This window comes from Conger conger, chromosome 11, assembly GCF_963514075.1.
Source record: "Conger conger chromosome 11, fConCon1.1, whole genome shotgun sequence".
In the NCBI taxonomy this organism is placed as follows: domain Eukaryota; kingdom Metazoa; phylum Chordata; class Actinopteri; order Anguilliformes; family Congridae; genus Conger; species Conger conger.
The window spans coordinates 14,924,657-14,941,899 of NC_083770.1; the positions used below are offsets into that span (position 1 = coordinate 14,924,657).

Here is a 17,243-nt window from a genome sequence, read left to right on the forward strand (position 1 = left end):
GATAAATGCCACAGCGACATGATGAAGTATGTTTTCACACAGAGGGTGGTCACTGTGTGGAACAGCTTGCCAGGTCATGTTGGGGAGGCAGAAACACTGGGGGTTTTCAAGATAAGGCTTGATACCATGCAAAATATTATTTATCTTTTGAAAAAAAATGGCAATTTTATCCATTTAAAATGAAATCTACAAAAACTGTGCAAAAAGTGAAGAGAACTTTCGGAAGCCACTATAATTATATACAGCATATACCTGCATAGAGAGTTTCCACCTAAATAAACGTATCACCTAGGTTATCCAATTGTAACATAACAAATTTCCAGTCATTTTCGACTCCCAAATGATAAATGATAACATGAAACCCCAAAAATTGTGAGACCACAACTTCATATTACCGGTAAACAGTATACAGTAGACAATTCCAAGTGTTTTTATGACCGTTTTCTCCCCAGTTTGTCACAGTGACAGGGTAGCAGTGGGAAGCAAGTCAGATGACCACCGTTGAATTCATAGCATGGGTAAATAACAAAATTCTATATATCCAAGTATATAATATGTTCAAAGACTCATGCAAGATGGGTAGAATGGCCGTCCATAAAAGGGACTGGATATACATCACTGACAATCACTGAAAGTTTAAAAATAAGTGCTGCAGAATGTGAAAAATGAATGTCTATACGCAAATGGCATGCAGAAGGTCATACTGGCGAGACTTCTTGAACCATTCCAAGATTTCCCCTACTGTACATACCCAAGGCTCACAGAAAAACAACCAGTAATCAAATAATGACAATCTCTGTATGTCTAAAAAACCTGGTAACCCTTTGTAGCACAGCTGGCTGCTGACAATGCATTACCTGTGGTTCATTTTTAAGTGGAATTCCGAGATCGTTATTCAGCCATTATAGCACACCACAAATTACAGCAACCTGTTTCCTATGACATCAGCTTTCCAAAAACACCAGATACTGTATGTGGAATACTATGGATTATACTATACTATTTCACTTCAGTGGTTTGGGAGAATTTCACTGAGGTGGTAGAATTGAGCAGAGGTAGTAGAGTTATTTTGCTGACACATCTGTAAGGACAGTCTTCAAAGTTATCAGCATGAAACTCAGCAGCAAGTATTTTACAAACAGAGGCAAAAATGGTTGTATGTTACCCCTTGTATCTTTCTGTATTCTACATTTCTTTAATTTGTTATTTTTTATACTACATTTCTTTAATTTGTTATTTTGTATACTACATTTCTTTAATTTGTTATTTTGAATGGAGCATTTTTCTGATTGGTTAAGCAGCTGGGTTAAATAAAATTTGCCTGAAATTTGCAGTCACTATGCAGGATATACCGTTTTAAAGCATTAAAACTAAAGAATAGTAATTATTTAATTTTGCATATGTAATTTTTAAGCTTGTGTCAAGAAAAGGGGCGATACTTAATGGGTTAATATGAAATAAAAGTGGTCGTAAACACCCACACCCAGCCCCCCAGATCTGGCCCCCAGGTCAGTTGCAAACATTTGTTAACGACACAGAAACTTTTTAATGTCAGCCAATTATTTTTTTTATGATTCCTCGTGATATCCCTGTTAACATTTTTGAAAATCGATTGCACAAAGCCAACATTTCCTGGTTTTCAAGGCCCATTGAGTTCAAAGTTTGACTTCTGATTAAAGTACTGATTAAGATTAAACTTGAGACATCAAATGCAAAATGTGAACTGATGGAAACAGAATTAATTCTTCTTCCTTGGATACAATGAGTTCCATACTCATTTTACTTTGTAATCAATTTTATTGTTTGATATACAGTGGGCTCCAGAATTATTAGCACCCTTTCAAACATGGTAAAACTACATGTACTGTACTTTTCTTTCAATACATTTCCTCTCTTTACATGAACTATACTGTGTCATTCCATCACTTCAATAGAGTATAGAAATGAGGTAACAATAATTGTGAAGCCTGTTATTTTGTGGAAATCCAGTTAATAAATGTAAATGCTTAGTTGAATTCATTGAATCATCAATAAAGCCGACTATTTTACATTTGTTGGAAAATAAAGCTTTTGTCAATAACAGTTTTTTTCAGTTTACAGTGTTTTTGGGGCAAATTCATCAATAATTCTGGAGCCCACTATATGCATGTGGAATGGCAAGTGTGGAATTTTCAGGGAGGTTTAGAGTTTTATTCTGAATAGAGCTTAACAAATGCCCTTTCTGTGTATTTCTTCATATGCTTTTCCCAAGTATAGGCTATATTACTGACGCAGAAAATAATTCTGCTATGGCCTCCTGGTGTATCAGTAAAATGGCAGGTTCATGTATCAGTGAGTGAATAGAATAACCTTATTTAAGCTGAGGAGAAGCTTTAGCTTGGTCAGCATTTTTGTTTGTTGTTTAATGATTGTGCAAATCCAATATGTGGTCTTATTTTTTTAAACCACTTAGTTCAAAGTCTGATGCCTTATCAAACTGGATATGAGATATAAGTTCAGCCATGGGGACAGAGACGGGGTCCTGAACCGACGTAAGACGTAAGGTAAGTGCAGAATTTATTTTAATCAAGGTTTTATGTGTTTTTAAATAAATCTTTGCTTTGATTGTCAGTGCTGCATATTAAGATGTAGAAAATGGGTCCTTGTTACTACATGCTTTATCTTCAGTCAACATAATATGTGCTTGTTTCAGAAGCTAAATAATGAAACAGGCAGTAAAGGCAAACCCAGATCAGCTGAATGTCCATTTCTTATTATTTTGCACTCTTTTACACCCTTGGTGCTGGTGACTCTTTTAAGTTCTGAGGTGTAACTGCAGTTACAAAAAAAATGTCTCATCATCCAAATTTGTACACCTCAGTATTTGTATTGGAAGAGCCCTAAGGAAAACAGAACATACTGCAACATATTGTAAATCTGTTGATTTTTGGCTAATGTCATTGGGAATATTGGGAATACTGGGAATGTGTTTCTCAGGTAGACTGCAATAGCTCAAAGGTAGCCATAATGCATATGTTTGCCAGATGTTGTGAAAATAGTAATATTGAGATAATTGAGCAATAGATATTTTTCATATTTTACACTAATGCTTTTAATTAGAATTTTTATTGTAATATTTTCCCAGTTCATATTCATATCATTCATATTAGTTTTTTTTTTTTATGCTTGTAATTAATATAATATTAACGTGTTTTGCACTGACATTCCTGTGGGAAAAGGCCTGATCACCACACCAATGAAGCCTGAACACATACCTCTGTGTGCGTTGTGGTGCCCCGCTGGTTGAGAGAGAGAGAGAGAGAGAGAGAGAGAGAGAATTGGTGAACGAACAATTATTTCATTCTCGATAAGGGCCCTCAAGGCACGTTTCAATTGTCCAAAACAAAAAACAGGTTCCTTTAAAATAAAAATAAAAAAGAATTAGGAACCCCGAAAAGGCAGTGAAAAAACAAACAAAAAAAGAATCGGCATCCACGCAACAGCGTTCGTCCGTCTTTGTCTGGGGCGGGGTCGCTCCTTCTCCGTCTCCCCAGTCTCGACCGTCCGCTTTCCCAGCCTAGTCGCCCTCCGTAGGGGATTCAGTTCTAGGGTTTAGAGAGGGACAATGTCAGCTGGCTCACAGCAGGAGAGATACGCTCACGTGCCCCGGATTTCAGTTTCGGTCCCGGGGTTTCCTCCAGGAATTCCTCCACGTTTTTTTTCTTAGTGGGAGTTTGTTCGTCTCTTGGCTGAAATGGCTTAAGCCCGCACTGGCGTCGTGTCTCTCTGCCTCCGTCGTCAGCCCCGCTCTGCTCCACAGCCCCGCTCTTTGAAGGGCACAGTTCCCTCCCTCTCACTCGGTTCAGCTGAGCCTGTTTAATTAGAGATTATTAGTTCTGCCATTCCGCACGCGTCTCGCCCTGGCCTTGGTGCTGGCCTTGGTGCTGGCCTTGGTGCTGACTTTCTCCGCGGCTCTCTCCAATGTGCGGCTCTACTGAAAGATGACCTCTGGAAATATTCACCGCTGATCACTTTCCCCAGCTCCTGGCCCCGGCGCACTGGCCATTCCACTCTCATGGTGTCTCGATCCCAGATCAGGCCACCACAGTGTGTGTGTGTGTGTGTGTGTGTGTGTGTGAGAGAGAGATATGTCTGGTCTTGAACACTTTTTGCATAGTCTTGTTTTTTCTTTTGTTCGATCTCAAATTTCACATCATCCACAAAGGTATGGTTGAGAAAACCCAATGCCACACACTCAGGAACATCCCTCAATGCACTGCAAAAACACATTCAAATCCAGGAAATGCACACAACACTACGCAACTCACAGGAAATCACAGTAGCAAACTGGGTTGGCCCAGCAATGGTGGTAGTGTTACGATTATAGTTTGTTCACCATCATCCCAGTGAAGCACTTTGCATCTCATAAAGGCGGTATATAAATGCAAGAATTTTACATTATTATTATTATTATAATTTCACTGTTTCACACATCCTGTGCCAGGCAGACAGGACCGTACTCCGCTGTAAAATCAAATAAAAGCTACCAGCTGTTCAAAAACACAGCTTGAGCTGGTCTACCTGGTCAACCAGCTACCAGCTGTTTCAAAACCTAGCTTGAGCTGTTTTTTTCAGCAGGGTACGCAGGGGACAGATTAGTAGCATAAATGAATGCATTAAAAAAGGTTTTTCAAATAGCCACATCCCTGGTGTTGCGTTAGTGTATGTGCACTGATGCCTCTAAAAACCTGTAGAGAAAAAGAGAGAGAGAGAAAAGAAAAACTTTTCTTATCTTCCAATAATCTACACAACAACTGACATGCTGGATTTCTTCCAAATAACTATATAAGATGCAACAATGTTTGCTACTGTAGTTTCCTGTCAGTTGTGAATGAGCAGTGTTTTTTGTTTCTACCTTCAGCAGTATTGCCAGCTTGCTAAGTGACAGTAGCCTGGTCAGTGTTCACAGCACATTTCTAGATGCAGCATGTGTTGCTAAATTGGTGAAAGTGTTTCCTGAATTTTCAGTGTGTTGCTAAATACAGTATATGAGTTATCAAATTGGTGAATGTATTTTCTCTATTTGCAACACATTGGGCCTTCTCAAACAAACACAGACTGTAAAGGCAACAAAAATAGACTTTATTGCTTGTTTAATGATGCATATTTCTGATGTATATTTTGATAGATACCAGGATGAGGGTGCTCCTGAGTTTGTGTGCTGTGCTGGTGCTGCTTTGGTCCACTGTCCAGTGTCGCCCTAGGCATGATCACAATCACCATGGCAATGATCACAGTCACCATGACAATGATCACAGTCACCATGGCAATAACGACGTCAGCATTTCTGCCAATGGAAGCCTGAAGATATACCAGGAGAACCTGGACTTTGCTTTCCGTCTGTACAAGCACATCTCCGCCCAGCCCGATTCTCAGTCCAAGAATGTCTTCTTCTCCCCGCTGAGCGTGTCCGTGGCCCTGGCTGCTCTGTCCGTGGGGGCCAGAGGGAAGACGCACCAGCAGCTCTTTGAAGGTCTGGGCTTCAACAGCACAGAAATCACCACAGAGGAAGTGAGCCAGGCCTTCCAACACATCCATCACAACCTCAACGAGAAAACAGACGTAGACCTGTCACTCGGGAACGCACTCTTCATTGGACAAGACTTCAAGCCACGTCCTGAGTTCCTGGAGAGCATGAAACGCTATTACGAGTCAGAGGGTTTCAGCACCGACTTCAGCAAGCCTGAAGAGGCCAAGGAACAGATCAATAAGTATGTTAATGAAAAGACCAAGGGTAAAATATCAGAGCTGGTTCAGGATGTGGATCCGCTGACAGTCATGTATCTCATCAACTACATATACTTCAAAGGTGAGGCACAGGCTACATACAGGCTCAAGCTGGAAACGTTTCAGAATGGGTCTGTCCAGGGGCGTAGGTTTCATTTCAACATTGGGGGGACACATTAAGCGTGGGGTCCTCCCCCAGGAAATCTGCATCAATTCTGCATCAATTTATCGTGTAAATTTATTTTATTTATGTAAAGGAAAAGACATCATTCAGGTAGGCTGCCCATATAGTGACTGTTCGATGGCTTTTAAGAACATTCCAAATGAAAATCTTCACAGTTCCCTCAGTCCAGCTTCCTCATTGTTTGCCGCAAATCTTTCAGACCGTTTGCAAACACAGCGAACAGAATGCTAACGGAAAAAAAAATTAAATTGTTTTCAAATGTTCGCCTGTTTGCTGAACTTTAACGCACCTCAGATAACTTCAGGCACAAGTTATAAACTAGATAACATTAGTGTGTCATCCGCAGATACTCTCATTCAGAAACACTGAAGGTAAAACAAGCGTGATAGCTACTTACACTAGACTCACTACACTATCATGCTTCCGCAACGGTAGACATATAGCAACTGCGAGTCAGCGAGGCCGGCAGACCCAGTAAGGTTAAGATGGTATGGTCCAGTAGGGGTGTATGAAATAATTGTAAAATAGGTAAGAAGGATATCTAAGCATTTAGACCCTCTGTGTTGTTATTTTTTACCTGTAATGGGTAAGAGGTTATCATTCATTATGTTTTGGGGGGGACAAATTCACCTCTTCTAAATATTGAGGGGGACATGTCCTCCCTGTCCCCCCCTAAATCTACGCCCCTGGGTCTGTGAATCTCTGGATAACAAGGCCGAACATTTGTCTCGTAAGCTTATTTATTTAGGGGCATATAAGTTATTATATAGGGCCAGCCTGTAGCCTAGTGGCTAAGGTACATGACTGGCCCCTGGAAGGTTGGTGATTCAAGCCCTGGTATAGCCAAGATCAGATCTGCACAGCTATTGGACCCTTGAGCAAGGCCCTTAACCCTCCATTACTCTAGGGGGTATTGTCTCCTGCTTAGTCTAATCAACTGTAAGCTTTGGATAAAAGCGTTAGCTAAAGAAGTAATTATGATTAATATCATGATGATTGTTATTTAAATGAACACATTTACTGTGATGCGTTTCTTACCTGCAGGTAAATGGGAGATTCCATTTGATCCCAAAGCAACCAAGGAACACGACTTTCATGTTGATGATAAAACAACTGTTTCTGTTCCGATGATGTATGAAGAGGACTATTTTCATGTTTATCATGATGAAGACATCTCCACTCACGTTCTCCAGCTGCATTATAATGAGTCTGTCTCAATGATGCTGGTCCTTCCAGAGAAAGGATTGCAGGGTCTGGAGGAAGTGGTCTGCAAAAACCATTTGCAGAAATGGATCAGATCAGTGGGGAAGAAGTAGGCTATTTTAAATCAAGTATAAAGTGCATTTATAATGTGAACCTGCACCACACCAACAACCTTCTCATGTGGGAAATAAGTCAACTACCTTACTCATGTATGACATCAACACATTTTAGAATGTAAGACCTAAGAACATAACTGTTAGTGGTGATAGAAACAGATCAAGTGTGAAGATGTTGAACTGTTGAAAATCATACAGAATTATATTATGCTTAATTACACTACTGTTGTTACCTTCACAGGAAGTACCAAGTGTATGTTCCAAAACTGTCCCTTAAGACCTCATATCAACTCAAAGAAATCCTTTCTGAAATGGGAATCACTGACATATTTGGGGATACTGCAGACCTCACTGGAATATCAGAGGGAGGGAAATTGGCTGTATCTAAGGTAGGGAAAATCTGAAAATCTCTGAAAATGAGAATGAGCACAAATAGGTGATTTCTTCATATTACTCCTGGATTCAGAAAGGTGAATTGACTTTCTTTAAAAAAACACATCTTATACTAGCAAATATCTCCAAGCAAATTTGACAAATTTGCTATATATTGTATCAACCCCATCTGTTTCATTGCCTGTATTTCACTAGTGCTTGTGCTGTGTTTTGATAGGTTATGCAGAAGGCTACCTTGGACGTGGACGAGGCTGGAGCAACAGCAGCCGCAGCCACAGGAATCGAAATAATGGTGACTTCAGCGCGATTCCCCGCACCCACCCCCGTCTTGAAATTTGACCGTCCTTTCATGGTTTTTGTGCTCAATCGTGAAACCAGAAGTATCATGTTCATGGGAAAAATTGTGAACCCAGCAAAATAATAAAATTACTGTATATGTATGTGTATACGGTCTGCACATATTCATTTCAATGCACAGAAAAATCCAGAAAACACCATAATTTTTCAGGATTTCTAACAATACAAACATATCATTTCTGTACCACTTTTCCATTATCCTGAAGGGTTAATGTGTTGTTGTCCTTATCATTATTCTCATATTTCTTTTCACATAATTATGTGTTCTGTCGTCATCAGCATTGCTTCTATGTTCTATGTGAGGGACTGAGTGAGTGAGTTCCAACCTTGAGGAAGAAAGATTGCAAAAAAGGGAGGAAGAGAACAAGTTTGACATTTACTCTTATAAAATTAGGTTGTTATCCTTAAAACTGGCACACACACATTTGCACTGTCCCTCCTTGAGGGTATAAAGGATTGCTGTAAATACAGATTTTTAGTATGGTGTTGAATCAGGTGTACTCTTTCTGTACCTCTATAATTGGATCTCGTGCAAAGTATTTTCTTGACTGGATTTCCTCCTTATCCTCCAAAACGAGGGTGGAGAGTCAGTCATTGCATTTGAGGGGGCAGCTTTTTATTCAGGGCACAGTGTGTGTGATGGAAAAAGAATGCAACATTTTCCAGCCTTTCTTCATCCATCGTATGCTTCAGTGTACATTATAGCCTATAGTGTGTGGTCAGCATATAACTGCATACAGAGTTTCCACCTAAATAAACGTATCACCTAGGTTATCCAATTGTAACATAACAAATTTCCAGTCATTTTCGACTCCCAAAAAGATAAATGATCACCTGAAACCCCACAAATTGTGAGACCACAACTTCATATTACCGGTAAACAGTATACAGGAGACAATTCCAAGTGTTTTTCTGACCGTTTTCTCCCCAGTTTGTCACAGTGACAGGGTAGCAGTGGGAAGCAGTGGCCATCCATAAAAGGGACTGGATATACATCACTGACAATCACTGAAAGTTTAAAAATAAGTGCTGCAGAATGTGAAAAATGAATGTCTATATGCAAATGGCATGCAGAAGGTCGTACTGGCGAGTCTTCTTGAACCATTCCAAGATTTCCCCTACTGTACATACCCAAGGCTCACAGAAAAACAACCAGTCATCAAATAATGACAATCTCTGTATGTCTAACAAACCTGGTTAACCTTTGTAGCACAGCTGGATGCTGACTCACAGCTAACAATGCATTACCTGTGGTTCATTTTTAAGTGGAATTCCGAGGTCTTTATTCAGCCTTTATAGCACACCACAAATTACACCAACCTATGACATGAGCTTTCCAAAAACACCAGATACTGTAGGTGGAATACTATGGATTATACTATACTATTTCACTTCAGTGGTTTGGGAGAATTTCACTGAGGTGGTAGAATTGAGCAGAGGTAGTAGAGTTATTTTGCTGACACATCTGTAAGGACAGTCTTCAAAGTTATCAGCATGAAACTCAGCAGCAAGTATTTTACAAACACAGGCAATATCAAAAATGGTTGTATGTTACCCCTTGTATCTTTCTGTATACTACATTTCTTTAATTTGTTATTTTGTATACTACATTTCTTTCATTTGTTATTTTGAATGGAGCATTTTTCTGATTGGTTAAGCAGCTGGGTTAAATAAAATTTGCCTGAAATTTGCAGTCACTATGCTAACAGGATATACCATTTTAAAGCATTAAAACTAAAGAATAGTAATTATTTAATTTTGCATATGTAATTTTTAAGCTTGTGTCAAGAAAAGGGGCCATACTTAATGGGTTAATATGAAATAAAAGTGGTCGTAAACACCCCCACCCAGCCCCCAGATCTGGCCCCCAGGTCAGTTGCAAACATTTGTAAGTTTACATTTGTTAACTACACAGAAACTTTTCAATGTCAGCCAATTATTTTCTTTCATGATTCCTAGTGATATCCCTGTTAACATTTTTGAAAAAAGATAGCACAAAGCCAACATTGCCTGGTTTTCAAGGCCCATTGAGTTCAAAGTTTGACTTCTGATTAAAGTACTGATTAAGATTAAACTTGAGACATCAAATGCAAAATGTGAACTGATGGAAACAGAATTAATTCTTCTTCCTTGGATACAATGAGTTCCATACTAATTTTACTTTGGAATCAGTTTTATTGTTTGATATACAGTGGGCTCCAGAATTATTAGCACCCTTTCAAACATGGTAAAACTACATATACTGTACTTTTCTTTCAATACATTTCCTCTCTTTACATGAACTATACTGTGTCATTCCATCACTTCAATAGAGTATAGAAATGAGGTAACAATAATTGTGAAGCCTGTTATTTTGTGGAAATCTAGTTAATAAATGTAAATGCTTAGTTGAATTCATTGAATCATCAATAAAGCTGACTATTTTACATATGTTGGAAAATAAAGCTTTTGTCAATAACTATTTTTTTTAGTTGACTGTATTTTTGGGGAATTCATCAATTATTCTGTTGCCCACTATATGCATGTGGAATGGCAAGTGTGGAATTTTCAGGGAGGTTTAGAGTTTTATTCTGAATAGAGCTTAACATGTGCCCTTTCTGTGTATTTCTTCATATGCTTTTCCCAAGTATAGGCTATATTACTGACGCAGAAAATAATTCTGCTATGGCCTCCTGGTGTATCAGTAAAATGGCAGGTTCATGTATCAGTGAGTGAATAGAATAACCTTATTTAAGCTGAGGAGAAGTTTTAGCTTGGTCAGCATTTTTGTTTGTTGTTTAATGATTGTGCAAATCCAATATGTGGTCTTATTTTTTTAAACCACTTAGTTCAAAGTCTGATGCCTTATCAAACTGGATATAAGATATAAGTTCAGCCATGGGGACAGAGACGGGGTCCTGAACCGACGTAAGACGTAAGGTAAGTGCAGAATTTATTTTAATCAAGGTTTTATGTGTTTTTAAATAAATCTTTGCTTTGATTGTAAGTGAGTGTTGCATATTAAGATGTAGAAAATGGGTCCTTGTTACTACGTGCTTTATCTTCAGTCAACATAATATGTGCTTGTTTCATAATCTAAATAATGAAACAGGTGGTAAAGGCAAACCCAGATCAGCTGAATGTCCATTTCTTATTATTTTGCACTATTTTACACCCTTGGTGCTGGTGACTCTTTTAAGTTCTGAGGTGTAACTGCAGTTACAAAAAAAATGTCTCATCATCCAAATTTGTACACCTCAGTATTTGTATTGGAAGAGCCCTAAGGAAAACAGAACATACTGCAACATATTGTAAATCTGTTGATTTTTGGCTAATGTCATTGGGAATATTGGGAATACTGGGAATGTGTTTCTCAGGTAGACTGCAATAGCTCAAAGGTAGCCATAATGCATATGTTTGCCAGATGTTGTGAAAATAGTAATATTGAGATAATTGAGCAATAGATATTTTTCATATTTTACACTAATGCTTTTAATTAGAATTTTTATTGTAATATTTTCTCAATTCATATTCATATCATTCATATTAGTTTTTTTTTTTATGCTTGTAATTAATATAATATTAACGTGTTTTGCACTGACATTCCTGTGGGAAAGGGCCTGATCACCACACCAATGAAGCCTGAACACGTACCTCTGTGTGCGTTGTGGTGCCCCGCTGGTTGAGAGAGAGAGAGAGAGGGAGAGAGAGAAAGAGAGAGAGAGAGAGAGAGAGAATCGGTTCAATTGTCCAGAACAAAAAACTGCTTCCTTTAAAAAAAAAAAAAATAATAATTAGGAACCCCGAAAAGGCAGTGAAAAAACAAAAAAAAAAGAATCGGCATCCACGCAACAGCGTTCGTCCGTCTTTGTCGGGGGCGGGGTCGCTCCGTCTCCGTCTCCCCGGTCTCGACCGTCCGCTTTCCCAGCCTAGTCGCCCTCCGTAGGGGATTCAGTTCTAGGGTTTAGAGAGGGACAATGTTAGCTGGCTCACAGCAGGAGAGATACGCTCACGTGCCCCGGATTTCAGTTTCAGTCGCAGGGTTTCCTCCAGGAATTCCTCCACGTTTCTCTTAGTGGGAGTTTGTTCGTCTCTTGGCTGAAATGGCTTAAGCCCGCACTGGCGTCGTGTCTCTCTGCCTCCGTCGTCAGCCCCGCTCTGCTCCACCGCCCCGCTCTTTGAAGGGCACAGTTCCCTCCCTCTCACTCGGTTCAGCTGAGCCTGTTGCTCGCCCCGGTGGTGCTGACCTTGGTGCTGACTTTCTCCGCGGGTCTCTCCAATGTGCGGCTCTACTGAAAGATGACCTCGGGAAATATTCACCGCTGATCACTTTCTCCAGCTCCTGGCCCCGGCGCACTGGCCATTCCACTCTAGTGGTGTCTCGATCCCAGATCGGGCCACCACAGTGTGTATGTGTGTGTGTGTGTGTGTGTGAGAGAGAGATATGTCTGGTCTTGAACACTTTTTGCATAGTCTTGTTTTTTCTTTTGTTCGATCTCAAATTTCACATCATCCACAAAGGTATGGTTGAGAAAACCCAATGCCACACACTCAGGAACATCCCTCAATGCACTGCAAAAACACATTCAAATACAGGAAATGCACACAACACTACGCAACTCACAGGAAATCACAGTAGCAAACTGGGTTGGCCCAACAATGGTGGTAGTGTTACGGTTATAGTTTGTTCACCATCATCCCAGTGAAGCACTTTGCATCTCATAAAGGCGGTATATAAATGCAAGAATTTTACATTATTATTATTATTATTATTATAATTTCACTGTTTCACACATCCTGTGCCAGGCAGACAGGACCGTACTCCGCTGTAAAATCCAGCTGTGACCAGCTTCAAATAAAAGCTACCAGCTGTTCAAAAACACTGCTTGAGCTGGTCTACCTGGTCAACCAGCTACCAGCTGTTTCAAAACCTAGCTTGAGCTGTTTTTTTCAGCAGGGTACACAGGGGACAGATTAGTAGCATAAATGAATGCATTAAAAAAGCTTTTTCAAATAGCCACATCCCTGGTGTTGCGTTAGTGTATGTGCACTGATGCCTCTAAAAACCTGTAGAGAAAAAGAGAGAGAGAGAAAAGAAAAACTTTTCTTATCTTCCAATAATCTACACAGCAACTGACATGCTGGATTTCTTCCAAATAACTATATAAGATGCAACAATGTTTGCTACTGTAGTTTCCTGTCAGTTGTGAATGAGCAGTGTTTTTTGTTTCTACCTTCAGCAGTATTGCCAGCTTGCTAAGTGACAGTAGCCTGGTCAGTGTTCACAGCACATTTCTAGATGCAGCATGTGTTGCTAAATTGGTGAAAGTGTTTCCTGAATTTTCAGTGTGTTGCTAAGTACAGCATATGAGTTATCAAATAGTGAATGTATTTTCTCTATTTGCAACACATTGGGCCTTCTCAAACAAACACAGACTGTAAAGACAACAAAAATAGACTTTATTGCTTGTTTAATGATGCATATTTCTGATGTATATTTTGATAGATACCAGGATGAGGGTGCTCCTGATTTTGTGTGCTGTGCTGGTGCTACTTTGGTCCACTGTCCAGTGTCGCCCTAGCCATGATCACAGTCACCATGGCAATGATCACAGTCACCATGACAATGATCACAGTCACCATGGCAATAACGACTTCAGCATTTCTGCCAATGGAAGCCTGAAGATATACCAGGAGAACCTGGACTTTGCTTTCCGTCTGTACAAGCACATCTCCGCCCAGCCCGATTCTCAGTCCAAGAATGTCTTCTTCTCCCCGCTGAGCGTGTCCGTGGCCCTGGCTGCTCTGTCCGTGGGGGCCAGAGGGAAGACGCACCAGCAGCTCTTTGAAGGTCTGGGCTTCAACAGCACAGAAATCACCACAGAGGAAGTGAGCCAGGCCTTCCAACACATCCATCACAACCTCAATGAGAAAACGGGCATAGACCTGTTGCTCGGGAACGCACTCTTCATTGGACAAGACTTCAAGCCACGTCCTGAGTTCCTGGAGAGCATGAAACGCTATTACGAGTCAGAGGGTTTCAGCACCGACTTCAGCAAGACTGAAGAGGCCAAGGAACAGATCAATAAGTATGTCAATGAAAAGACCAAGGGTAAAATAACAGATCTGGTTCAGGATGTGGATCCACTGACAGTCATGTATATCATCAACTACATATACTTCAAAGGTGAGGCACAGGCTACATACAGCCTCAGGCTGGAAGCGTTTCAGAATGGGTCTGTCCAAGGGCGTAGGTTTCATTTAAACATTGGGGTTAAACATGAAGGGGTTCTCCCCCAAGAAATTCTGAGCATCTCTCACTTAATTTCCTACATTCTGGTGAATTTTTATGAACCAATTTGCTCCTCTTCTGCATCAATTTATTGTGTAAATTTATTTAATTTATGTAAAGGAAAAGACATCATTCAGGTCGGCTACCCATATAGTGACTGTTCGATGGCTTTTAAGAACATTCCAAATCGAAATCTTCACATTTCCCTCAGTCCAGCTTCCTCATTGTTCGCTGCAAATCTTTCAGACCGTTTGCAAACACAGCGAACAGAATGCTAACAGAAAAAAATTAAATTGTTTGCAAACGTTCGCCTATTTGCTGAACATTAACACACCTCAGATAACTTCAGGCACAAGTTATAATCTAGATAACGTTAGCGTTTCATCCGCAGATACTCTCATTCAGAAACACTGAGGTAAAACAAGTGTGATAGCTACTTACACTAGACTCACTACACTATCATGCTTCCGCAACGGTAGACATATAGCAACTGCGAGTCAGCGAGGCCGGCAGACCCAGCAAGGTTAAGATGGTATGGTCCAGTAGGGGTGTATGAAATAATTGTAAAATAGGTAAGAAGGATATCTAAGCGTTTAGACCCTCTGTGCTGTTAATTTTCATATTGAGGGGGACATGTTCCCCCTGTCCCCCCCTAAATCTACGCGCCTGCGTCTGTTAATCTCTGGCTAACTAGGCCAAACATTTCCAGGATCCCCGTTTTTGATTCTGATCACCTTACTTGGGTAACTGTTAATTCATATCTGACAAAAATATTAATTTGGTGGCATGTAAGTTATTATATAGGGCCAGCCTGTAGCCTCGTGGCTAAGGTACATGACTGGCCCCTGGAAGGTTGGTGATTCAAGCCCTGGTGTAGCCAAGATAAGATCTGCACAGCTATTGGACCCTTGAGCAAGGCTCTTAACCCACCATTACTCCAGGGGGTATTGTCTCCTGCTTAGTCTAATCAACTGTAAGCTTTGGATAAAAGCGTTAGCTAATTAAGTAATTATGATGATTTAAATGAACACATTTACTGTGATGCGTTTCTTACCTGCAGGTAAATGGCAGATTCCATTTGATCCCAAAGCAACCAAGGAACACGACTTTCATGTTGATGATAAAACAACTGTTTCTGTTCCGATGATGTATGAAGAGGACTATTTTCATGTTTATCAAGATGAAGACATCTCCATTCTCCAGCTGCATTATAATGAGTCTGTCTCAATGATGCTGGTGCTTCCAGAGAAAGGATTGCAGGGTCTGGAGGAAGTGGTCTGCAAAAACCATTTGCAGAAATGGATCAGATCAGTGGCGATGATGTAGGCTATCTTAAATCAAGTGTAAAGTGCATTTATAATGTGAACCTGCACCACACCAACAACCTTCTCATGTGGGAAATAAGTCAACTACCTTACTCATGTATGACATCAACACATTTTAGAATGTAAGATCTAAGAACATATCTGTTAGTGGTGATGAAAACAGATCAAGTGTGAAGATGTTGAACCGTTGAAAATCATACAGAATTATACTATGCTTAATTACACTACTGTTGTTACCTTCACAGGAATTACCAAGTGTATGTTCCAAAACTGTCCCTTAAGACCTCATATGAACTCAAAGAAATCCTTCCTGAAATGGGAATCACTGACATATTTGGGGATACTGCAGACCTCACTGGAATATCAGAGGAAAGGAAACTGGCTGTATCTAAGGTAGGGAAAATCTGAAAATCTCTGAAAATGAGCACAAATAGGTGATTTCTTCATATTTCTCCTGTATTTAATAAGGTGAATTGACTTTCTTTAAAAAAACACATCTTGTACTAGTCAATATCTCCAAGCAAATTTGACAAATTTGCTATGTATTGTTTCAACCCCATCTGTTTCATTGTCCTTATTTCACTAGTGTTTGTGCTGTGTTTTGATAGGTTATGCACAAGGCTACCATAGACATGGACGAGGCTGGAGCAACAGCAGCCGCAGCCACAGGAATCGGAGGCGGAGGGTCTTCACCGGGATTCCCCGCACCAACCCCCGTCTTGAAATTTGACCGTCCTTTCATGGTTTTTGTGCTCAATTGTGATACCAGAAGTATCATGTTCATGGGAAAAATTGTGAACCCAGCAAAATAATAAAATTGCTGTATATGTATGTGTATACGGTCTGCACACATTCATTTCAATGCACAGAAAAATCCAGAAAACACCATAATATTTCAGGATTTCTAACAATACAAACATATAATTTCTGTACCACTTTTATATTATCCTGAAGGGTTAATGTGTTGTTGTCCTTATCATTATTCTCATATTTCTTTTCACATAATTATGTGTTCTGTTGTCATCAGCATTGCTTCTATGTTTTATGTGAGGGACTGAGTGAGTGAGTTCCAACCTTGAGGAAGAAAGATTGCAAAAAAGGGAGGAAGAGAACAAGTTTGACATTTACTCTTATAAAATTAGGTAGTTATCCTTAAAACTGGCACACACACATTTGCACTGTCCCTCGTTAAGGGTATAAAGGATTGCTGTAAATACAGATTTTTAGTATGGCGTTGAATCAGGTGTATTCTTTCAGCAGAAATAAAGACCTCTATAATTGGATCTAGTGCAAAGTATTTTCTTATCCTCCAAGACAAGGGTGGAGAGTCAGTCATTGCATTTAAGGGGGCAGCTTTTTATTCAGGCGCAGTGTGTGTGATGGAAAAATAATGCAGCATTTTCCAGCCTTTCTTCATCCATCGTATGCTTCAGTGTACATTATAGCCTATAGTGTGTGGTCCAGCAATATTTGAACATTGACAGAACTGTGTTTTTTTGGCTCTGTACTTCAGCACACTGGATTTGAAATGAATCGGTGAATATGAGATTAAAGTGCAGACTGTGAGCTCTAATTTGAGGCCACATAGACCCGTATTGGGTAAAAAACTTTTATATGTAGGACCATAA

At 39.9% G+C, this 17,243-nt stretch overlaps 2 protein-coding genes across 3 annotated transcripts; both read left to right on the top strand.

The window, feature by feature from the left end:
* Positions 1-2,465: 2,465 nt before the first annotated feature.
* Positions 2,466-10,874, top strand: LOC133141319 (alpha-1-antitrypsin-like). 2 transcript variants are annotated; one of them, XM_061261839.1, is made up of 6 exons: positions 2,466-2,543; positions 5,168-5,848; positions 6,995-7,262; positions 7,511-7,658; positions 7,880-7,954; positions 10,848-10,874. In XM_061261839.1, exons 2-6 carry the CDS (start codon positions 5,176-5,178, stop codon positions 10,857-10,859), a joined length of 1,176 nt encoding a protein of 391 aa, XP_061117823.1. In that variant the 5' UTR covers positions 2,466-2,543; positions 5,168-5,175; the 3' UTR covers positions 10,860-10,874. The 2 variants fall into 2 exon arrangements, with proteins under 2 accessions (XP_061117823.1, XP_061117821.1); XM_061261837.1 differs by lacking the exon at positions 10,848-10,874 and having other exon boundaries at positions 7,880-8,522.
* On the top strand, positions 10,870-16,452 carry LOC133141320 (hibernation-specific plasma protein HP-55-like). Its single transcript, XM_061261840.1, has 5 exons — positions 10,870-10,938; positions 13,505-14,185; positions 15,351-15,612; positions 15,861-16,008; positions 16,224-16,452. Exons 2-5 carry the CDS (start codon positions 13,513-13,515, stop codon positions 16,425-16,427), a joined length of 1,287 nt encoding a protein of 428 aa, XP_061117824.1. The 5' UTR covers positions 10,870-10,938; positions 13,505-13,512; the 3' UTR covers positions 16,428-16,452.
* The last annotated feature ends 791 nt before the right edge of the window (positions 16,453-17,243 follow it).